A 24,458-nucleotide genomic window follows, 5' to 3' on the forward strand; every position below is an offset into this window, starting at 1 on the left:
GAATCATTCTGCTTCTACATTGATTTGCAAGGCATCTTGGGTAATGTAGTGCATTCAGGACATCTCTATGGACCACTGACCTTAGCTTTGAAGGCCATGAGTTTGAGGACCATCTCCACAGTGAAGAGCACAGTGAAGATCACGTTCAGCATGTCTGACAGGTCGGTCACATGGGTTGACTGGTTACAGTGCTGTGGGAGAAGAGAGGAGAAGAGAGGAGGAGAGAAGAAGGAAATGAGAAAGGGAAGATAGTTATTTATTTATTTATTTGACATTTTCCAGGATTCAATCTCTTGAGATGCCCATCACATTTTCAAGAGTGTCCACATTTTATTTTGTATTTTTTAATCCTAGATATGGAGAAGGGATGGACACAGGAATATATTGTAGGGACATTGCATTGATGTGATGCAGGAGAAGTACTTTCAAAGTTTCCCGTTTTGTATTTGAAATGAAAATGTTCCCTAAACCACCTCCAATAGCCTTACCTGCATCCCCAGACACATGGTGTTGAGCATGATGAGCAGGAACATGAGGTACTCAAAGTAGCAGGAAGTGACGATGTACCACACATTGTACTGATACTGGTTCTTAGGAATGTAGCAGCGCAGCGGCCGGGCTTTCAGGGCGTACTCGACACACGCACGCTGTCAGAGGGGAAGACAGGACACAGAGGGGTTACACACTGCTGTTAGAAAGAGTTGTTAAAACAACAAACTTAAAAGACAGACACAGATACACACACCTGGTTCTTATCCAGCTCACAGTTCTTGTACTCCTGCTCTCCCTGCTCCTGAAATGTAACGATGACGAAACCCACAAAGATGTTCATCATGAAGAAAGCGATAAGGATGAGGTAGACTATGAAGAAGATGGAGATGGCAATGCGGTTGTTATACACTGGACCCATGTCCTCCATGTTAGAGTCTATGGCCTTGTAGAGCAACCTGCACACACACACCACACACACACACACACACACACACACACACACACACACACACACACACACAAAGGCATTTGAGCAAGCATGAAATACATACACTTTTATGTGTTCCATAGTACTGTATTAGGCGTGTCATGTGATATATACAAAATCCCATGCTTGTATGTATGTCTCACTTTGGCCAGCCCTCGAAGGTGGAGACAGTGAAGAGAGCCAGCATGCCTTCGAGGATGTTGTCAAAGTTGAGCTCTGCGTTGATCCATTCTCTCTTATGGATGGTCATCGGATGGATGGCACCTTCCTGGTACCTAATGTAGTTACCCCTGAGAAGGAGTGAGGGAGGGAGAGAAAGAGAGAGAGAGAGAGAGAGAGAGAGAGAGAGAGAGAGAGAGAGAGAGAGAGAGAGAGAGAGAGAGAGAGAGAGAGAGAGATAAAGAAAGAAAGAAAGAAAGAAAGAAAGAAAAGAAAGAAAGAAAGAAAGAAAGAAAGAAAGAAAGAAAGAAAGAAAGAAAGAAAGAAAGAAAGAAAGAAAGAAAGAAAGAAAGAAAGAAAGAAAGAAAGAAAGAAAGAAAGAAAGAAAGAGTGTGGTGGAGAGAAAGAAAGCAGGATTAATGTGATGCTCCATTCTGTACTGTCATGTAATGTTGTGGGCGAGGGACTAAACAACATCACCACTCTCTTACTTGCACTCCTCCTCTGTCATTTTGTCAGGATCTGTGCAGGCGTAGAATTTGCCCTGCAGGGATGAACACACATATTTATTTTATTTAACTAGGCAAATCAGTTAAGAACAAATCCTTATTTACAATGACGGGCTACACCGGACGATGCTGGGCCAATTGTGCGCCGCCCTATGGGACTCCCAATCACGGCCGGTTGTGATACAGCCTGGAATCGAACCAGGGGGTCTGTAGTGACTCCTCAAGCACTGAGATGCAGTGCCTTAGACCGCTACGCCACTCGGGAGCCCATACATACATACAGAACATGATTGAGAATATTAGCTTTGATTGTGTGTAGACTTCTGTTTTGATCATCAGGTGTATAAATTACCATACATCCCTATAAACTACCATAAATCCCTATAACTACCATACATCCCTATAAATTACCATACATCCTTATAAACTACCATACATCCCTATAAATTACCATACATCCCTATAAACTACCATAAATCCCTATAAACTACCATACATCCCTATAAATTACCATACATCCCTATAAACTACCATAAATCCCTATAACTACCATACATCCCTATAAATTACCATACATCCCTATAAACTACCATAAATCCCTATAACTACCATACATCCCTATAAATTACCATACATCCCTATAAACTACCATAAATCCCTATAAACTACCATACATCCCTATAAATTACCATACATCCCTATAAACTACCATAAATCCCTATAAACTACCATACATCCCTATAAATTACCATACATCCTTATAAACTACCATAAATCCCTATAACTACCATACATCCCTATAAATTACCATACATCCCTATAAACTACCATACATCCCTATAAAATACTCTACATCCCTATCTAGAGCTCACCTTGAAGAGCTGGACTCCAATGCAGGCGAACATGAAGTCTAGCAGCATGGTAACCAGCACGATGTTGCCGATGGTTTTGATGGCCACAAAAACACACTGGACCACATGCTAGACCACAAGAGACAGCAGAAACCAGCATGTCAGACGGGTACTCCAGGACCAGAACTAGAAAAATATGCAGCTGCTGGGTTGGTCAAAGTATTGCATTTGGTGCATTAGGTAATGGGAACATGTAAAAGACCAATGAGAATGTGAATATAGTGTCAGAGGAGCAGGTAAGGAGTACAGGTAAGGAGTACAGGTGAGGGGTAGAGATGTGAAGGGGATTGGAGAGAGCACAGGTAAGCTCACCTTGAGGCCCTTGGCCCTGTTGATGGCCCTTAGGGGCCTCAGCACCCTCAACACCCTGAGGATCTTCACCACAGAGATAGCACTGGACCTAGATAGGGCAGGCACCACATCTCACACTTTACTTGTCTATAATCTGTATTTCTAGAGAGAGACACACATTCATAACTGAAGCTATATCAAGCATTATGGAATAGATTCAGTTGTGTCACAGGATTTGAATGACATTATACATTTCCAGGTACTACTTACTCCATGAGCATGGAGAGGAGGGATACGCTGACCACAATCAGATCCAGGATATTAAAGGAGTTCCGGCAGAAGGAGCCGGGGTGCATGATGGCACCGTATACGGTCATCTGTCGCAGAGGCGGATGGATACTGAGATGATGAGACTGGTTGACACATAAACCCTCTCAAACCAACAAACTATGAACCCACATGAACCACAGCTACTCGTGTGAAAACATCTACAGTTGAATTGTGCTGCAGTGCAGGTTAAAAAAGTGCTGCAAAGTGGATGTAACATAATGTCGAGAGAGTTTGTCACATTAACGATTTACCGTTGCTGCAGAAAAGGGATTTACCCCGTTAATGTACTTGGTAATGTAAACATGTAAGACATGATCCCATTCAGAAAAGTGACTTTTTAAACCAGTACAGCTATACTAGTAGTGGAACAGACAAGCAATGCCTAGTTACCTTGAGGACAACTTCCACAGTGAACACTGAGGTGAAGACAACATCAGCGGAGGCCAGCACCTACACAGGGGAAACAGGGCAACATGACAATGTGGATGGATTCATTTCAAAGTAGTAGTGCACCTGAGCCCTTTAGCAGAATCTCTATGTAGTACTCCGTACAGTCTTGCAGTCATGCTGTGTAGGTTTAAGACCTTAAGAAAACCCTTTTGTGTCAGTTATTATGTCAAAATTCTTTCCCTTTCTGCTTTCTTTACTGAAACAAATGCTTTTCCATCTGAGATAAGGGGGTTAATGATACAGCAGGCAGAGCAGGCATGTCTGTGGGCACCTGGTTCCTGAAGGACATGGGGTCGATGGGGTCCTCGGCAGCCAGGGAGATGCTGCTGAGGAGGATGAAGAGGAGGATGATATTGGTGAAGGTGGTGGCGTTGATGATGCGGTGGCACAGCTTACGGAGCCTGGAGGGGGACATTTTTACATTTGACATTTTAGTCATTTAGCAGACGCTAAATGACTAGTGAGTAGTGAGTTCATACATTTTCATACTTTTTACATCACAGGCATTTAACTGCAGACATTGTTATACAGAGTGACTGACAGTCAAGTAAGGAGGCTAAAACAATCACATAAAACCAACATCATAATGCATTCATCATCACCACCATCATCATTACATTTTACATTTTGGTCATTTAGCAGATGCTTTTATCCAGAGTGACTTACAGTCAGTGCATTCAACTATAAGGTAGATAAACAACAACATATCGCAGTCTTAGCAAGTACATCATCATCACCATAATCATCACCATCATCATCATCATTACTTGTTCTCAGAGCTAAAGATGTAGAAGGAGCTGGCCTCTGGAATAGGCACCACCTCCTCCTTCAGCTGCAGGTCTGCCATTGGTCGGGGCCTCGGGGTGTCAGGGATATCAGGCTCCTCCTCCTCATCATCGCCTGGACGAAAGAAAGAACAGGAGAACGTGACACATGTTCTAAATTCAAAATTCAGTGAGATCCAGATTCGATTGACATGGATGTGCCCAGAGGTGTGTGAGAGAATGGGGCTTACCAGGGAAGTCAGCAGGGGGGAAGGGGTCCTTGATCTCGTTCACGTTGGACTCAAACTCGTCCACTCTCAGCTGTGACAAAGACAAGCATTTTGATTAGAGGGGGGCCTGGGTTCAAATTCCAGCGGTTACACTAACTCCAAACGTGGGGCAGGTTTCTCTGTGGACAATAGCCAACAGTGTGAAATATACATTGGCGTGTATTCATGGATGCCAAGGGAAACCAGGCTTCCCCAAGTATTTGACCAATAAAAATACAAATGATAAAATAATTTATATTTTGTGTCTCTCTGTGTTTTCATAATTTTCCGTCAATACGGAAAAATGGCTGAATCTCACGTAGAAATCATCTGAGCCCCTCTGACTCAGTATGTTTAGCTGATGCTGTCTGGACCAAAAGCGTATGAAATGTTGGCCCGTAGCATTTGATTGATTGATGCCAGCAAGCATTTGGTCTCCCTTGATGAAAAATGCATAAAATAATTAACCAATCAGCGCTGAGCTGAGCTCAACTGTGGGTTGTCCTGGTGCAGCAAAATGCCAATCAAATAACTTCCCAAGAAAATTGTCATTTTCAGAAAAACTTGTCTGTTTCTGGTCTGCTTGTGTTGATCTCCTGCGGTAGCTAGCTTGCTAAATCGGCCCTTTCCTAAGCCATGATGGAGATGGGGATTTGGACTTGTGGTTTTGACTTAATTCTCTGTACAGGCCAATGATTATGATGGCGATTCTGATCTAACCATGAATGAATATATTGTGCCACAGACCTGAGATGATTGAAGTTCAATATGTACCCTAGATGTAGACTAGTAGGCTCACGTCACACCCGTCGCTATGGGCGGGCCATAGGGGGCCGGGCCCGCCCCCAAAAATGCTTGTGCCCCCCCCCCCCCCCACTTGAGGGAATGTATTATTAAATATACGTACTGTAGGCTAATAATAATTGTGCCCTCCCATGCATTTCATATGCCCCCCTTAAGACTGAGGTCTGGCGACGGGTCTGGCTCACGTTAACTAGCTGGCTAACTTAGCTGGTTCATTGCTGTCTGTGCAAGGAAGTTAGGCTAGCAAGCATTTTAGCTAGGTAGCTTATGACAACAAAAACTAAAAGTGTACCGTATGACAGAGCCATAGACTGTTTTGCCAACATGAAAGAAAGGAGGATGGCATTGGCGTTCAACTAGTCTACAAGTACATGTTTTGTTTTACTTGCGCGGGCACACACACACACATAAATTAGTACCATGGACCGCCACATGATATTTAGCAACATTGATTGGACTAAATTGTTTTTGGTATCTTTAAGTTTGTTTTCAGTGTATTTAACTAAGCATATATAGCCTTGTTGATTTCATGATGTTTGCATGTTTAAGTTGAAATGGTGCTGGAATAGCTGAGGCAGTGCTCCTGTTGTCTTTGTGCTGATTTGCGGTAACTCCGTGGTTCTAAATCAGTAGTTGTTTAGTAAACTGTCGAAAACATTAACTTGCTTGACCATGCTGCAGGTCATATAACTGTTTGTTTCATGCAATATTTGCTTTGTGGACTTCACTGGACAGATGTTGCTCTCCGGTTTTGTGATGAAACAAATGTATGTGTAGTTGAATTTATTCCGCCACTTTGTGACTGCTGTCTTTTTGTTGTCACGGCCTTATTGTATATCACGGTGGCGTATGAACGCAATTATCACAATATTGCTTTTTTACTGTCTTGGCTTGGCTTCCTCAGTGATTTTACCCATGCACCTCTACTGGAAATATCTGACCTTGGCTGTGGTAGGGATGCCCTCTATTTTGGCTCTCTCCGCTGCAAGCTTCTTGGCCAGGAGGGCTTTCTCCTCTGTGGCCTTGTCAGGCATGTTAGCCCTAAGCAGCTTCTTGCGTTTCTTCTCCTCAGACTTCTCCTTCTGGGCCATGGTCAGACTCTCGGCCTCTGCCAGGTTGTCCACGGCGATGGCCAGGAACACGTTCAGCAGGATGTCTAAGAGCTAGGGGTCAAAGTTCATTACAGTAGGAAATGGAAGAGAGACTAATTTACCCAATGACAGCATTTAAGTCTAATTTCTGTCTGTTGAGGTTTGTTTTAGTTTAGACTAGCAAGTTGAGTGTGCAGACACAACGCAGACACACAACACACACACACACACACACACACACACAGGATACAGTTTCCGCAGACGAAGAGGATAATGAAGTAGATGCTGACGAGGATCCCGGGCATGGTGGGACCGCCATGCGCCATGATGCCGTCATACATCACAGAGTTCCAGTCCTCCCCTGTCAGGATCTGACAGAGAGAGTGAGGCAGGGAAGCAACACAGTCAGGGTCCCATTGACAAATGATCGGCCTGCTTTTCCACAGTGAATGAAACAAAAAGCAAGTGCTAATGTCCAACATTTTCATATCATACATGTACATATGCTCCTTCAGATGTCCATATCATCCTTCATCTTGTTAGTGGGATACATCTGTTATAATAATGAATAAAACTGTGTTTCCTTGCCTACCTGGAAGACACTGATGAGAGCTTGGGGGAAGCTGTCGAATGTGCTGCGGGGTTTGGGCGCATTGGGGAAGTTGAACTTGCCTCCGAACACCTGCATGCCCAGCAGGGAGAAGATGACGATGAAGAGGAAGAGGAGGAGCAGCAGGCAGGCGATGGAGGGGGTCGAGTTCAGCAGGGACACCACCAGATTACTGAGAGACGTCCAGTACCTGAAGCACACACAGAGAGTAAGTGCTACGCACTTCCTGTGAAGCTACTGGGGGTTGGGGGATGTAAGACGCAATCAATTAATCAATCAACCCATCAACTGGACCAATCCTGGACCTGGAGAGCCGTGGTGTGTGAAGGATATTAATCCAGTCCACCACTAACACACCTGAAACCCTAATGCAGCCTAATGTAAAGTCTTACTTGGTTACTTTGAGCAGCCTAAGTAGTCGAATGCAGCGCAGCACCGAGATGCCCGTGACGGTCATGACGTCCATGCGGACCAGGATGAGTTCCAGAATGCCGGTGGAGACCACGAAGCAGTCGAAGCGGTTGAACAGAGACATGAAGTATTGCTGGAGACCCAGGGCGTACATCTTCATAAACATCTCAATGGCAAACAGAGACAGCAACACCTTGTTGGCAGTGTCTGGGATGGGGAAGGGAGAAGTGGTGGGGAGAGAGAGACATGGGGTAGAGAGAGAGAGAGGTCTGCATGTGTTAGCCATGGCATAGACAACAGCCTTGTTAGATGCTGGGATTGTGTATATACAGTATGTGTTGAAGCTATAGATGTGATATGTAGATACTGACCTTGCCACTCGGTGAGTTGCTGGGACTGCTGGTGGTGTTCAGTAGCGATGGCCAGCGTGTTCAGAAACACCAGAAGGATCACCCACCAGTAGAACATTCGGGACTTCACATAAACAAGACACTTACGCCGGAAGAAAATGTTCCATTTACGCGCCAGCTTGCTGAACAGAGTGAGAGATGAGAGAGAGGAGGAAGAGATGGTATGTTAGGAGGAGGTCTGTCAGACTTTTCTTTCATCAAAACACCTGAGTGTTGTCCCAGTCAGAGGCTGGTGTAGGTGTGTACTTACTAGTAGTACATGATTTTTTGCATGGTGTCCATGTCCTTTAGGCTCCCTGCCTCGGATTCTCCATCCTCCAGGGTTAGCAGGCCTGGGGACAAGAGACACTGATGTCAGCAGGTTGACGTTTATTGTCATAAGTCTTGTCCTGGAGGCAGAACTGAGCGATTTCCTCTTAGATAGGCCAGCTGCAAAGTCAAAATTGTCTATATTGTAAAAATTCATGAAAACAAAAATATTTAAGGTTAGGGTTAGCCATTAGAGTTAACATTGTGGTTAAGGTTAGGGTCGAGGTTAGGATTAGGGTTAGGTTTAAAATCAGATATGATGACTTTGTGACTGTGCCAGCTAGTGACCACTCTGCAGACCTGCCACCAGAACAAGATTCATGACAAAAAATGCTAATCTGCATGACGTTTGCAACGGGCTGACTCCTTACTAACTGTAAGTCGCTCTGGATAAGAGCATCTGCTAAATGACTAAAATGTAAATGTATGTACTCCTCTATTCTATTGTGTGTTGGTGATAGGGTTAGGAAGTCATAAGTACCCTGTCCCTCCCCATTGGCATCCATGACTTCGGCCTGTGTGATCCACTCCATGTAGCCCTTCAGATCCTCATCCAGCTGCTGGGTCTCCCTCATCTCTGTGTACTCTCCACGCGCCTTACCCTTCTCTCGCTCCTTAGTGAATTCACTGATGGAGGGGAAAGAGAGATATAGAAGGACAAGGTGTGTGTGTGTATGTGTGTTTGTTTGTGTGTGTGTGTGTCCTCTTACCCACTGAGCACACCCAGAACCAGGTTGAGTACGAAGAAAGAGCCAACCAAGATGAGCGTCAGAAAGTACATCCACGGCCACTCCATACCTATGGCATCATTCACCTGAGGGAGCGAGAGAGAGGGAGTGAGAGAAGGAGTGGAAGGAGAGGAGAGAGAGAGAGAGAGAGAGAGAGAGAGAGAGAGAGAGAGAGAGAGAGAGAGAGAGAGAGAGAGAGAGAGAGAGAGAGAGAGACAGAGAGGGAGAGAGAGAGAGAGAGAGAGAGAGAGAGAGAGAGAGAGAGAGAGATGGATGGATGGATGGATGGATGGATGGATGGATGGATGGATGGATGGATGGATGGATGGATGGATGGATGGATGGATGGATGGATGGATGGATGGATGGATGGATGGATGGATGGAGAAACAGACAGATAATGAGACTGAGTGAGAGTACAGGTATGGGCTACATTAAGAGGGGAACATAATGGAACAGGATGAAACAGTGCAGTAATATTAAGGTATAGGGGTGATGTAACACAGTACCCAGTAGAGCACGTCGGTCCAGCCCTGGGTAGTGATGCACTGGTAGACAGTGAGCATAGCGAAGCCCAGGTTGTCAAAGTGTGTGATGCCGTTGTTGGGTCCGGCCCAGCCTGCCCTACACTCTGTCCCATTGATGGTGCAGCGCCGACCATTACCAGCCTGAGCACATGGAGATGCCTTCTCATTCTCCACTGTGGCTATGATATCTGCAGGACAACGGGGGAGAAGATATAGGTAGTGTGTGTGTGTGTGTGTGTGTGTGTGTGTGTGCATGCACGTGCATGTGTGTGTTTCCTACTTGTGCCTGTGTAGTAGCAGGTTTTGTGCATCTTGCACTTGAACAGCTCCAGTCCCACGATGGCGTAGATGGTGACCATGAAGAAGACCAGCAGGGAGATGTGGAACAGAGGTAGCATGGACTTCAGGATGGAGTTCATCACCACCTGCAGGCCTGCAGGGGAAGAGCAGACACATTTTAAACCAGTAGACCTAGTAGTCCAGTTGTTCTCAATCATTTTCAGTTACTGTACCACCAAATGAATTTTGCTCTGCCTGGAGTACCCCTGAAGTACCCCCTCTTACATTTTACCAGTAGGCCTATGGTGTCATGAGTCTTCTCAAGTACCCCCTGTGGATAGGCCAAGTACAGCGCATTCGGAAAGTATTCAGACCCCTTGACTTTTTCCACATTTTGTTACATTACAGCCTTATTCTAAAATTGATTAAATTGTTTTTTTCTCTTCATCAATCTATACACAATACCCCATAATGGCGAAGCAAAAACAGGTTTGTAGACATTTTTGCAAATGTATAACAAATGAAGAAATTAAATATACATTGCATAAGTATTCAGACCTATAACTCAGTACTTTCTTGAAGCACTTTTGGCAGCAATTACAGCCTCGAGTCTTCTTGGGTACAACGCTACAAGCTTGGCACACCTGTATTTGAAGAGTTTCTCCCATTCCTTTCTGTAGATCCTCTCAAGCTCTGTCAGGTTGGATGGGGAGCATTGCTGCACAGCTATTTTCAGGTCTCTCCAGAGATGTTCGATCAGGTTCAAGTCCTGGCTCTGGCTGGGCCACTCAAGGACATTCAGAGACTTGTCCTTAAGCCACTCCTGCGTTGTCGTGGCTGTATGCTTAGGGTCGTTGTCCTGTTGGAAGGTGAACCTTCGCCCCAGTCTGAGGTCCTGAGCGCTCTGGAGCAGGTTTTCGTCAAGGATCTCTCTGTACTTTGCTCCATTCATCTTTGCCTCGATCCTGACTAGTCTCCCAGTCCCTGCCGATGAAAAACATCCCCACAGCATGATGCTTCCACCACCACGCTTCACCGTAGGGATGGTGCCAGGTTTCCTCCAGACGTGACACTTGGCATTCAGGCCAAAGAGTTCAATCTTGGTTTCATCAGACCAGAGAATCTTGTTTCTCATGGTCTGAGAGTCTTTATGTGCCTTTAGGCAAACTCCAAGCGGGCTGTCATGTGCCTTTTACTGAGGAGTGGCTTCCGTCTGGCCACTCTACCATAAAGGCCTGATTGGTGGAGTGCTGGTTGTCCTTCTGGAATGTTCTCCCATCTCCACAGAGGAACTCTAGAGCTCGGTCAGAGTGACCATCGGGTTCTTGGTCACCTCCCTGACCAAGGCCCTTCTCTCCCGATTGCTCAGTTTGGCCGGGCGGCCAGCTCTAGGAAGAGTCTTGGTGGTTCCAAACTTCTTCCATTTAAGAATGATGGAGTCCACTGTGTTCTTGGGGACCTTCAATGCTGCCCAAAAAAATTGGTACCCTTCCCCAGATTTGCGCCTCGACACAATCCTGTCTTGGAGCTCTACAGACAATTCCTTCGACCTCATGGCTTGGTTTCTGCTCTGACATGCATTGTCAACTGTGCGACCTTGTATAGACAGATGTGTGCCTTTCATGTCCAACCAATTGAATTTACCACAGGTGGACTCCAATCAAGTTGTTGAAACATCTCAAGGATGATCAATGGGAAAAGGATGCACCTGAGCTCAATTTCGAGTCTCATAGCAAAGGGTCTGAATACTTATGTAAATAAGATATTTCAGTTTTTTTATTTTTTATAAATTTGCTAACATTTCTAAAAACCTGTTTTCAATTTGTCATTATAGGGTATTGTGTGTAGATTGCTGATGATTTTTATTTATTTAATCAATTTTAGAATAAGGCTGTAAAGTAACAAAATATGGAAAACGTCAAGGGGTCTGAATACTTTCTGAAGGCACTGTACCCCCAGGGATCTTAGTACCCCTGGTTGGGAACCACTGCAGTAGTTGACCAATATAACTAGATCAAACTGCAAACTCACTGTAATGAACCAAATCATATTGTATTTAACACTAGCATGGTTTCTGAAGGTAAGTGTTTTCAGAATATGGTTGTGGTGAAGTGAGTGCTAGGCTCCTCTTACCACAAATGAGCTAGCTCTCTGCTTCCCACCAATTCAGGAGCATTCATTGTCTTGCCCTTGGTTTTTTAAATGCTTAGCAATTACCCTCTAAATATATCACCAGTAATGAGTTTACCGTTAATCCCTGTCATTTCCCAGTAATCTATAACGTTAGCGTTTTGTTATATCGGTAATTTATTTTTATTCATTCAATATATTATCACATTAATTTACCATTCACATTCTCGGAATAGACATATTGTTTGTAGAGCTTATACAAACTATGCTACACTTGTGAGAAATACGTTTTGGTTTATTTAATATAAATAGGACATGTTAAGCCTGATTCAGAGGCTATTTATTTTGTAATTCTACACTTTAACCTGCCTTGCCTTTTGCTGATTTCCTGCCCTTACGACTGCTACAAGGTCCCTATTGTACAGTGGTCCTTACTGGGGACTCCAGAGACGAGCCTGAGGGGCCGGAGCACCCTGAACGCCCTGAGGGCCTTCATGTCGAAGCCTCCTCCCTTGTCCCCTGGTTGAGCCTCGACACCACTGATATAGGTGATGAAGTCCCCGATGACAGCAAACAGCCTGGAGAGGGAGAGAGGGAAGAGAGATGGGAGGGGAGAGGAGAGGAGAGGGAGATGGGAGGGAGAGGGAAGAGGTTGAAATATAGAGGAGGACAAAAGGGAGTGCAGAGAGAGATAAACAAGATCATATAGTCACAGAAGAGTTATGACATGACAGAACATGACAGAGCATGACAGAGCATGACAGAGCATGACAGAACATGACAGAGCATGACAGAGCATGACAGAACATGACAGAACATGACAGAGCATGACAGAGCATGACAGAACATGACAGAACATTTTCATATCTTCCCTACATACCCCACAGACACACAGACAAAGTCCAGTATGTTCCAACAGTTCCGCAGATATGCATTCTCGTGAAATAGAAATCCATAGGCTATTATCTTTAGAAAGCACTCTATGGAGAAGACGATGAGGAAGATGTACTCCAGACTTTCCTGTGAAACAACGATAGAGGCTTGTTAGGGTATCATGATGTACTAACTACATGACTACAGTACCCATAATACAGTACCCCTAATTAATATGTGTAATGGAGTACAATTCATTGATTCTGCTTGGTGACAAATGCTCCAAATACATTCTAGCTGATGGCTAGTTGTAAGAGTTTAGGAGTCAATGACACAACAACCATTTCAAGTGTATTCATTTTACACTCAACTTGAAATATTGAGTTATTTAGAGTATTTGCAAGAGTTAAACTGACTAAGTCATTGATCCTGCTTGGTAAATCCCTCAGCTCAGTAGCTCCCTGGTGTTCTGTGTATTTGTGTCTCTCCTCCTCTCCCATTACAGGCCAGGCATCCAGAGAATGGCCCCACTGACTAACAACTGGGCACCTCAGAGCTGAGGTCCCTACGATGGCACCCGCTCACTCACCACCCTGTCTGTTGACTTGCAAGAAATAGAATGTTTGTATACTGTTGTGCCTGTCCTCTACATGGCAAATTAACTTAAACTTGAACTTAAAACGTGATTTTGAGCATGGACAAGCGATTAATAAGAAAACAAATAGGCATACGTCAGTGATGATGGATGCAGTAACAAGTGGCAATGGGTAACATGTAATGCTATGTTCTATTTGATGCTTGATTTCTTAATAGGGTATGACTATTCAGATCACCAGGGAAATGGCATGGGCAGGGAGTTTTATAGCGTAAATAACAGTCCTGTTAATAAAGTTTCAAAGTGCTGTACTGTACTGCTTGTAGCACAGTGACCATAAATTACATTGGGTTAGATTCTGGCATGTCATGGACATTCCTATAGGGGCATTTATAGTATGTGTCTTTAGGTTTCCAACATACACACACACACATTTCACCATCATTGTAAAGCCTTAGGTATTTTGTTGCTTTGACAAAGTCATTTCTGAAGATTATTATTTATTTTATGTGATTAGTGATTAATTTATGTCTGTCCCTCATTTTAAGGTCAACCCTGTTGCGTGAACTAAACTCTCATTTTAATATGGTGAAATTATTCCTTTTTAAATGTTTTTTCAAAAGCGAACATTGAACATCTGATAGCCAAATCATAGTATAGAAGCAGGTGAGCTGGTTCTACTCTTTTTGGCCATTTTCTGGTGTTTTGTAGTGGAAAACTGAGATAGACAGGCAATAATCTTTTTTAGCAATTTCATTTGTTTGAGGTGAAGCTTGCATTCAATTGCCACTCCCTGTTGCACACAACAAGCTTCCATTCCCCCTGTCACAAGGCTGATTTAAGATGAAATCGTCAACCCTGTTACAGTCAACCCTGTTACAGTCAACCCTGTTACTTTATTTGGCACTTTATAGGTACTTACTAACCTGTTGAGATGGGAAAACATGTTTTGTATTAAGTTGAACATGTGCTCTTAATGACAGAATGTTAAAATTAGGTGAAATCATTTATCATTATTTTTATCATGTTATACACACTTCCCATAAGGCACCGAATCGGTGGAACGACCCCTCTATCTTTGTCTCCGGATTGGGGTCACTCAGATACAGAAATATCTGTCTATCCATTTCTCACATGGGCATTTTGTGGTTGATTTCATGATCCTTTTCAGATAGTGTTACAAAACTCTAAATGAGCAGAACTATCAGAGTTGGACAGCAGTTAGTTCCATGTGGGCAGTCTAGCATCTTGCCCAAACAAACAAACCAGGTCCACTTTCTAGCACTTGCTGCTGGCTCAGATTGCACTGATGATGTCAAACTGGATTACACCAAGAATCCAGGCCTTTGTGCCCATCAAAAGCCAAGGTGACTACACTAGGCTCCAGAGATCCCAGTCTGCTTGATTTATGAACTGTGCTCATACAACAGAACAGTGACCAGTTAGCAGCAGGACCATGAAAGAATCAGGTAATTCACCTCCATGATAGAGGTATGCATACAGTGCTCACTACACATTCAGACATATGCACACACACATGTTCTGTTTATTCATGACAGACGGGGAGGCTTCATGAGGAAAACTCAAGGTTACTAGAATAACCCAGTTTTCTGAGAATATGAGTGAGATGTCTCACAATGGGATTCACTGGATAGTCGCATAACTAAGGAAGAACCAATCACACAACGTCTGTCGGAGACAGACAGGTCGAGTGGCGAATGAGGTGAGCCCCTCCCTCTTTATAAGGCACCACTCGCCCCACCCTCTGGCCATTCTCAAGCATGCCTCTCTTCCTTGCACTCTTGCGAGCAGGGAAATTAGGTGAGACATCGCACTCGTATTCTCAGAGAACCGGGGTTACGCAAGTAATCTTGAGTTCAATTTCAAATACTTGTTTCGATGTATCACTATGGGATATGGCCAACTCCCTTATCGCAGACAAGCTATTCAAATCCATTATCACCCCTCAGAGGCTCCGACACTGAGGACAGTATGCACCAAAGAAGGTGCAGTGACATCAGTTAACAAAGTCACCTTGTGAAAACCCCGGAGCAAACTGTAGGCACGAATGGTGGACTGACAGTGCGTGCAGCTCACTCACTTGCTTTGCAGACGCAAGGGCAATCAGTAAAGTGGTTTTGAAGGAGAGATATTTCATAACCACGCTTTCCAGCAACTCGAAAGGTTGCTGTGAAATAACCTCAAGCACAATAGACATGTCCCAAGACGGTGCTAAAGGCTTAGAGACTTGACGTAACTGACGCACCCCTTCATAAAATGACATAACAGGGGATGCCTCCCTACTGTGTTGTTGTCAAAGCCTGTATGGCAGGCAGAGATAGCGGCTAAATATACGCTTACAGTGGAGAAAGCCTTCCCTCTGTCCAGAAGGTCCTGCAAAAAGCATAAGATCTCGGATGCAGAGCATTGGTAAGGAATGATCTGCCTTAGCTCACACCACTTAAGAAATGCACCACTTGTTACCATACAGTGAGCATGTAGAAGGTGCTCTGGCACTCTGGATAGTCTCAATTACTCTGAATGGCAAGCCTGTCGCATTCAGATTCATGGGCCAGGGCCAAAGGGCCAGGGTTTCTGGGTGAGGGTGGAAAATCTCTCCATTAGCTTGGAGAAGAAGCAGAGCTTCCCTGGCCATCAAGGGGCTACCAAGATGAGTAGACTAGAGTAGGGAGTATCAGGCCTAGGGGAAGAAAGCTGTAGAGCATCACCCTTGGCCAAGGGTGTGCCAGTGCGTCCACCCTTAGTGATGCGTCTCCTGCCAGCACTAAGAACAACGGGCAGTGTGCATCTTTGTGCGATGCGAAGAGATCTACGGTGGCTCGACCATATCTCACCCAGATCTGGTTCTCCACTGGGGGATGGAGTCTCCAATCCCTGTACAGGGGATTCCCTGTACACCCGGGACATGAGTCACGCATAGTGAAAGTAGGTATGCTCCGCAGAACAATCTTGACAGCTAGTCTGTGTAGATGCTGAGAGTGGGTGCCGCCCTGGCGGTTGATGTATGCCACCAGAGTCGTATCGTCGTCCAGCTTGACGCCTAGGTATTCTATTCTCTGTGTTGGCACCAAACAGCTCTTTTTCTGGTTGATCTTGAAACCTAGGGAAGCCGTGTCCCGTACTGCTTGCTCCTGTGTCGTGGAGCAAAACAGATAATTGTCTATGTAGGCATAGACTCTGAGTCCTCTGATTCTCAGGGGCGCTAGAGCCGCCTCCACACACTTGCTGAACGTCCAGGGAGCTAGTGCTAGCCCGAAGGGGACAGCGAGGTATTCGTTGGCTTTACCCTGGGTCACACTTTATTTGGATAGTCCGGATAGTCCATATGTATCAGATGGTCTACAGATATCTACAGATGGTCATACTATCAACAAACTATCTGTTGGTAAGCAACTGCTTACTAAGGTTACAGTTAGGGTTAGGGTTAGGTTTCGAATAAGGGTTAGGGTAAGGGTTAAGTTTAAGGTTAGGATTAGGGTAAGAGTTAAGAGTTAAGTTTAGGGTTAGGATAAGGTTTAAGGTTAGGGCTAGGGTTAGAGTTAGTAGATAGTTGAAATGTTACTGATTGTCTGTAGATAGTCTGTAGAGCATCTACAGATGGACTATCCAAATAAAGTGTTACAGAGCCCTGAAAGGCAAACCCGAGAAAGCCTTCTGTGTGCTGGCAGAATACTTATGTGAAAATAAGTGTCCTGTAGGTCGACTGAAGTGAACCAGTGGCATTGAGAACCAGGAAGTTCCGGGAGTAGAAACCGAAATGGCTCTCTGCGGCTGGTATAGCTCTGATTGCCCCTTTACTCAATTGATAGGAGATTTCCTGCTCTAGCATGCGAGCTGAGTCATTACTTGCTACTGAATTCAGAATTCCGTTGAAAACGGGTGGCTTCATAGCGAACTGCGGACAAGACCCTGGGCTGGACTGCGCATTTTGCAGTTCCCTGCTCTTGCAGCAAGTCGCCCACAAGTTAGATGACTCTTGCTCACCAGTGGTGACGAGTCGCCCTTTTGTTGTATTTTTGCTCTGTGGCAAGGAGGGCACTTGGGGGTTGAGTGAGCTCCCTTCGCCTTCCCTGTGAGCAGACGCATAGGAATGAGCCATTGCACAGGGGATAGGATTTAAGGAGCACGGATGTGCCTCTTCCCCATAGTGATGTGGGGGGAAAGTCTGTGCTCCACCTGAGAGGGAACAGGCCAGGACATGGTGTGAACTGTTGGCTGCCCCACTCTACCGCTGGAGCCAGTGTGCTGCCCTCTCCCTGCCGCGAAGCCTTGGCTTGTGGAAGGGTAGACCGGGTTGCCATGGTACCCGGATCTGCAGGGCAGGCAGAAGTCGAAGGCTTCGCCCTCCTTCTTTCAATGTTCGCATTTCCGCCGCATGGTGGTGACAGCCGGCCAAAACAGTTCCTTAGGCTCGATCAGAGCGTCAAGGAAATCTGCTTTCTCCTTGTCCGACAAGCTGGACAATTTTAACCATAGGGCTCTCTCCTCCCCCACAGCGAGGCTCATGGCACACCCACAGCCTTGTATGGAGGCCCAGAGGTTGAGGTCTGCTACAACGCAGATCTCCTCCCAGAAGTCGGAGTTGGCTGTGCCGATGGCAACAAACCATTCTGATAAGCCATCAGTAGGGACGTAACTTTCAACGCCCGTACTGAACGTGCCGCCTACACATACACCTTCTGGAAGATGGAGACAGAAAAGCGCTCCGTCTTTCCAGGGAGAGTTGTGCTGGACAGTGACGAGGCATGGATGGCTCAACCACCGGGTTCTCCATACCCTTCATGTCCATTCCGACTAAGTGTCTGGTCAGGACCTTGCAAGACAGGGTTTTCCGCCACACAAGCTGGGACTGCTGGGAGGAGTTGTTTCCCTGGGATGGTGTGAGAGGGGAGCCTCCTCCCATTGAGACAGTCCTCCTCCCATTGAGCCAGTCCCTTTCACGCCCCACGGGTACAGGCCACTCAATATTGAGCCTGGTCGCTGCCCGCCTGCAGGTATCGATGAGCCCGACATTTTGTTGTCTGGGTAAAGATGCTGTGCTTAGGGTGCTAGAGGGCCTCGAGATGTCCCCTCCCCCCTTCCCCGCTGCTAGGTCTTCAAAACCATCCATTACCTTAGCCCAGGAGGGTTGGGGTTGCGGGGTAGCCTCATTGCCCTCAGGCTGTGAGGGAGAACGGTCCGTTTGAGGCCGGTCTTAGGCATCTTCCTACAATGCACACAGGACTCAGGGTTAGTGAGTGCTACTTTGGCATGCTCAACCACCAAGCAGGTGATACACAAGGAGTGTGTATCCTTGCCTGCTATCATGGCCCTGCATGGACACAGGTGTGTGGTGCTAGGGCAGGGGCCCTGCTCGGGTAGCAGGTTCCATAACTCAGAGAAGAAAACATAAAGGTTGTAGACTTGGGTTAAGTGAGTGCTAGCCGCGTGTAGCTGCAAAGCTAGTTATAGCTAGCCGGGTTAGATAGGCCTTGCGGCTTGCGCTAGCCAAGTCTCAGTAGCTAGCCGTGTGACGCTAGCTGCAACCGGAGACTTAGAATGAGTAGAATACTTTGAAAACAAATTATACTCTAAGCAAAAACGTTCCTTTCGGTCAATACTCAACACAAAGAGCGAGAGCTGAGGTCCTACGTTTGGCAGCGTTAACCTTGCGGTTCGCCTGAGAACAGTTAAGCAGGAAGACAGGGGTCAAGTCGTGCTGAGGAGAGCTTCAGAGAGCGTATTGATCTTCGCAAGGAAGAAAGCGATAATGACCAGAGGGTGGGGCGAGTGGCACCTTATAAAGAGGGAGGGGCTCACCTCATTCGCAACTCGACCTGTCTATCTCCGACAGCGAATCCCATAGTGAGACATCGAAACAAGTATTTGAAAGAGAACCCTGTTTCTCAACCTACATTAATTAAACCACAACTAGTAGCATCACGATCTCCATCACTTTCAATCCATATGAAATGGTGGGTACTGGGTCCATACTCACCAGGTTGCTGTTGGTGTTATTGCTGTCCTCCTCAGGCATAGGCAGAAACACAGCCAGGGCCACACAGTTGGCAAAGATGGTCAGCAGGATGATGATCTCAAACGGTCTGAAGGGGAACACTCAGGAAAGGTTCAACCGACATTATACACATCCAGCAGATGACAGAACTGCAGGGTGTAGGAAATAATATCATTTTTAAATATACAATAAGATGCTGTGTGGGGTATTTTCCTTTCTTTTTCAAACACTCAGGAACACACTGATATTACCTAACCAAGCTACAGTGGGGAAAAAAAGTATTTAGTCAGCCACCAATTGTGCAAGTTCTCCCACTTAAAAAGATGAGAGAGGCCTGTAATTTTCATCATAGGTACACGTCAACTATGACAGACAAAATGAGAAAAAAAAATCCAGAAAATCACATTGTAGGATTTTTTATGAATTTATTGGCAAATGATGGTGGAAAATAAGTATTTGGTCAATAACGAAAGTTTCTCAATACTTTGTTATATACCCTTTGTTGGCAATGACACAGGTCAAACGTTTTCTGTAAGTCTTCACAAGGTTTTCACACACTGTTGCTTGTATTTTGGCCCATTCCTCCATGCAGATCTCCTCTAGAGCAGTGATGTTTTGGGGCTGTCGCTGGGCAACACAGACTTTCAACTCCCTCCAAAGATTTTCTATGGGGTTGAGATCTGGAGACTGGCTAGGCCACTCCAGGACCTTGAAATGCTTCTTACGAAGCCACTCCTTCGTTGCCCGGGCGGTGTGTTTGGGATCATTGTCATGCTGAAAGACCCAGCCACGTTTCATCTTCAATGCCCTTGCTGATGGAAGGAGGTTTTCACTCAAAATCTCACGATACATGGCCCCATTCATTCTTTCCTTTACACGGATCAGTTGTCCTGGTCCCTTTGCAGAAAAACAGCCCAAAAGCATCATGTTTCCACCCCCATGCTTCACAGTAGGTATGGTGTTCTTTGGATGCAACTCAGCATTCTTTGTCCTCCAAACATGACGAGTTGAGTTTTTACCAAAAAGTTATATTTTGGTTTCATCTGACCATATGACATTCTCCCAATCCTCTTCTGGATCATCCAAATGCACTTCAGACGGGCCTGGACATGTACTGGCTTAAGCAGGGGGACACGTCTCGCACTGCAGGATTTGAGTCCCTGGCGGCGTAGTGTGTTACTGATGGTAGGCTTTGTTACTTTGGTCCCAGCTCTCTGCAGGTCATTCACTAGATCCCCCCGTGTGGTTCTGGGATTTTTTCTCACCGTTCTTGTGATCATTTTGACCCCACGGGGTGAGATCTTGCGTGGAGCCCCAGATTGAGGGAGATTATCAGTGGTCTTGTATGTCTTCCATTTCCTAATAATTGCTCCCACAGTTGATTTCTTCAAACCAAGCTGCTTACCTATTGCAGATTCAGTCTTCCCAGCCTGGTGCAAGTCTACAATTTTGTTTCTGGTGTCCTTTGACAGCTCTTTGGTCTTGGCCATTGTGGAGTTTGGAGTGTGACTGTTTGAGGTTGTGGACAGGTGTCTTTTATACTGATAACAAGTTCAAACAGGTGCCATTAATACAGGTAACGAGTGGAGGACAGAGGAGCCTCTTAAAGAATAAGTTACAGGTCTGTGAGAGCCAGAAATCTTGCTTGTTTGTAGGTGACCAAATACTTATTTTCCACCATAATTTGCAAATAAATTCATTAAAAATCCTACAATGGGATTTTCTGGATTTTTTTTTCTCGATTTGTCTGTCATAGTTGACGTGTACCTATGATGAAAATTACAGGCCTCTCTCATCTTTTTAAGTGGGAGAACTTGCACAATTGGTGGCTGACTAAATACTTTTTTTCCCCACTGTATATGGATGGATATGGATAGCTATTCCACCATTCGAGGCCTACAGGAAGTACACATGCATCTCAATGAGATCTTTCAACCTCACCCACCTATTAGATGAAGTACACTATCTAAGTAGCCATAAGGTGTATGGTTTAACATGCCACCGTAGACTTCATATTACAGTAAACTAGTGCTTGGGCTAGTTTTGTATCAGTTACAGGATAACTATTGACAGAGTAACCATAACTAGCAATCTTGGCCATGCATCTGAATCATAAAATGTCAAACACATCAATAAAGTGAGTCTATTTCAGTTTAACTGATGTATGTGCAACCCCTCAATAGGGACTCTCCCATATAGCCAGGGCTATCTAAAACACACTGGAAGACATTTGAGGCCAACAATGGATCAGTTAGAAGAAAATCAGATCTATTTATGTTGGCACCTGTGGTAAAGATGGTGGCGAGTTCAAATATCTGGGTCCCTTCAGTACAGCACATTCAAACGGTCAATACTGTGCAATATTGCACTCCTGGGTGTGTAATAATACAAAGCTGTAATCAGGGTAACACCATGGATAACCTACTACCACTACATTATTATAGTAATCATGCTGTTCCCCTCTCAAACTGCAGTACCTAGTTCCACCACCAGTCTGTGTCTGAGGCAGCATTCTCTTAGCTTAGCGTGTCTGTTTTTAGGCTGTGACGTGGGAGGACAGCTGTCCATCCATCCCCAGGAATATCATCACGCCGCTTGAACAAACTCATATTTTACATATTTCCATCAACAGCTTCACTGGATTATAACACATCTCAGTGGACCATTACTGCAGCCACAGTCATTACTCACTACCAAAACAGAACTGTAACCTTGGATGTGGGATTCATGGTATGCACAGGGTTAAAAAGTGATTCTGAGCTGTGGTGGATTTGTCCTCAAGACCATTTGCATTTACAAGATGATTCTAACAGAAATGTACTCTGTATGTTGTCTCCCAGTCACAACCCAATATGGGTCATCTCCACTCTATCCTGATGCTACGGCATGTTGTTCTAAAACCTATAGTTTGAGCCAATAGCTGTTGATTTAGCAGGGATATCAACCTGTTGCTCTGGTGCTCAAGCCACTCTACAGTTCAGCAGGTCTGCATACTGGACTGGACCACCGGAAAATGTAAGGGCTGTGTCCAGTGATTATAATGTGTGACCATATCAGAGTGATTATAACTCTATGGCTATACATAGATATGGTTATTCAATACAAGACAATACAAGACTCAACGAGAGATGCTTTATAAAGTGTTGAGTCATCACTAAGTCAGCCATTCCTCAGATCCCTGAAGCAGTTGTTCCCAGACGCTCTGCTGCTACCACCCATTCAAAGACTTCTCTTTCATCCACCAAATACACAAAGCCTTAACTCTCTAACAACCCAGTTGTTATCCATAACCTCAATAGAAACTGGGCTTGGGGCACGATGTGCGAAACACTGCTGGGTTGCATTGACCATTAATACAAGACCAAATGTATCAATGTCATAAACAGTCATTTACTATACCACCAATCCACAGACAGGCTTCACTATTTGGCCATGTTAGAAACAATGGAAGTGCAGTGCATTCAAACCACAAATGTCTAAAAGCTTGACCATGCTTCATGGTTTAAAAGTCAGTGGCCAAACCTTTCATATCTAGCCAGCTGTGTTGACAAGACAGCACAAACAGATCTGGGACGAAGCTACGTAATTTGAGCATGGTTATCTAGTGACAGCCGTTACCTGTTCCCACACCCTCCTGACCCCTAACCCCTGACCTTTGACCCCTGACCCCTAAAGGATACTTCCATTCCACAATGTTGATGGCAGCCTTGCGGAAGGGGTTCTTCAGTGTGAGGAAGAAGAGGGAGCGTGCGGGCCGAGGGTTTCCCCCTGTGGCCAGGAGCTTCTTCAGCTTCTCCTTCTGCTTCCTCTTCAGAGTTTCCTCGTCCATAATGTAGGACTGCAGGTTAGGCTCGCCGCCACTGTCCGCCATCTTGGCTCTACCTGGGGAGTTTGGATGAAGTGAAGATGGTTGCTAAAATGGCCTCTTCAGCCAGCCAGCTACTGTACCCCCAACTTGACCTGGTCGTCCAGATACTGGACCAAGTTGGCCCAAGTGAAGATGGTTGCTTTCAGTGCTGTATTCCACCAGGTCAGCTAGCAATTCACCTGCTCAACTAGTCCAGGTCTGCTCTGGTGTTCTACTCCTACTAGTCCTCTTCATAACCTGCTGGGTATGCACTTGTTTATTCCACAACACTCCTATCTCCTCTCTGTTGTCTATATCTCCCTGTACTATTTCTCGGTCATTCCCCCTCTCTCTCACACACTCGCATTCTCTCTCTCCCTTTCTGAGATGACAGATCTGTGCCTGTGTATTGGTTGGACGAACAGTTGGTCAGCGGAGAGAATAAATATAGACAATGAGTGTCATTCTGGTGGGGGTGTTGGAAGTGGGGGGTACATTTACCAAGAGTGAAGGTTAAGGCAGGGTAAGGCAGATACTATGTTGTTGTCGGCCCTATAGTACTATCATGTCATTGGCTAACAGGGTTGGAGTGATGTCCTGTCATTGGTTGTAACACCGAGTCCCCAGACATTGGTTGTACTATTTGACTTTCAAAAGTTTTTTCTTGGCCTTGACAGACATGATGGCTACTACGGTGCCTAACGGAGTTGGGGTGTCTCCTCATTGGTTGAGAGTTAACATCATGGAATGGAGTCGATGGTGGGAAACGTGTCTGTGAATTATTGCCTTTGAGATCTTTGTCAACAGTTGGTGACTCTTAAGATTGAAACACATACTATTTAAGGTATCAATTTGTGCTCTATCATGCCCAATGCTTTGTGTTATATAACATGGTTTGTGAAAGGCTTTGTATATATAGAACCCAAACATTAATGACAGGCCCCAGGTCTGAGGAATGAGCACAATTATGCTGAACTACTGTATTGCATCAAATTAGACAATTAGATTAACATTATTATAAATAAAAAGAAATGTGCCTCCAAGTATCAGTTGTCCCATTGTAGAATCTGTTTATTTTCCAAAAACTGTATTTGTGAAAAGAGGAATCACATTTCTTTATTACCAGCTTTGTGACTTAATATCACACTGAAATTTCCAAAAGATGT

The 24,458-nt window shown here is 45.1% G+C and overlaps 1 protein-coding gene across 1 annotated transcript in view; it reads right to left on the reverse strand.

The window, feature by feature from the left end:
• LOC311138848 (dihydropyridine-sensitive L-type skeletal muscle calcium channel subunit alpha-1-like) overlaps positions 1 to 23,316 on the reverse strand; it is a gene marked incomplete at both ends in the record, with an annotated part of 25,292 nt that extends 1,976 nt beyond the window's left edge. Inside the window, 26 exons of the mRNA XM_084173649.1 lie at positions 81 to 191; positions 489 to 647; positions 746 to 947; positions 1,123 to 1,269; positions 1,630 to 1,682; positions 2,520 to 2,627; positions 2,871 to 2,958; positions 3,120 to 3,226; positions 3,570 to 3,629; positions 3,901 to 4,030; positions 4,397 to 4,529; positions 4,645 to 4,714; positions 6,408 to 6,622; positions 6,808 to 6,928; positions 7,150 to 7,357; positions 7,560 to 7,785; positions 7,950 to 8,110; positions 8,239 to 8,320; positions 8,779 to 8,924; positions 9,008 to 9,111; positions 9,535 to 9,740; positions 9,833 to 9,985; positions 12,397 to 12,539; positions 12,842 to 12,981; positions 19,428 to 19,533; positions 23,126 to 23,316. Coding sequence (XP_084029775.1) covers positions 81 to 191; positions 489 to 647; positions 746 to 947; positions 1,123 to 1,269; positions 1,630 to 1,682; positions 2,520 to 2,627; positions 2,871 to 2,958; positions 3,120 to 3,226; positions 3,570 to 3,629; positions 3,901 to 4,030; positions 4,397 to 4,529; positions 4,645 to 4,714; positions 6,408 to 6,622; positions 6,808 to 6,928; positions 7,150 to 7,357; positions 7,560 to 7,785; positions 7,950 to 8,110; positions 8,239 to 8,320; positions 8,779 to 8,924; positions 9,008 to 9,111; positions 9,535 to 9,740; positions 9,833 to 9,985; positions 12,397 to 12,539; positions 12,842 to 12,981; positions 19,428 to 19,533; positions 23,126 to 23,316 — 3,570 coding nt within the window. The remainder of the gene's footprint in view (positions 1 to 80; positions 192 to 488; positions 648 to 745; positions 948 to 1,122; positions 1,270 to 1,629; positions 1,683 to 2,519; positions 2,628 to 2,870; positions 2,959 to 3,119; positions 3,227 to 3,569; positions 3,630 to 3,900; positions 4,031 to 4,396; positions 4,530 to 4,644; positions 4,715 to 6,407; positions 6,623 to 6,807; positions 6,929 to 7,149; positions 7,358 to 7,559; positions 7,786 to 7,949; positions 8,111 to 8,238; positions 8,321 to 8,778; positions 8,925 to 9,007; positions 9,112 to 9,534; positions 9,741 to 9,832; positions 9,986 to 12,396; positions 12,540 to 12,841; positions 12,982 to 19,427; positions 19,534 to 23,125) is intronic.
• Positions 23,317 to 24,458: the final 1,142 nt, after the last annotated feature.

This window comes from Coregonus lavaretus (genome assembly GCF_964263955.1).
Source record: "Coregonus lavaretus genome assembly, chromosome: 12".
NCBI lineage: Eukaryota > Metazoa > Chordata > Actinopteri > Salmoniformes > Salmonidae > Coregonus > Coregonus lavaretus.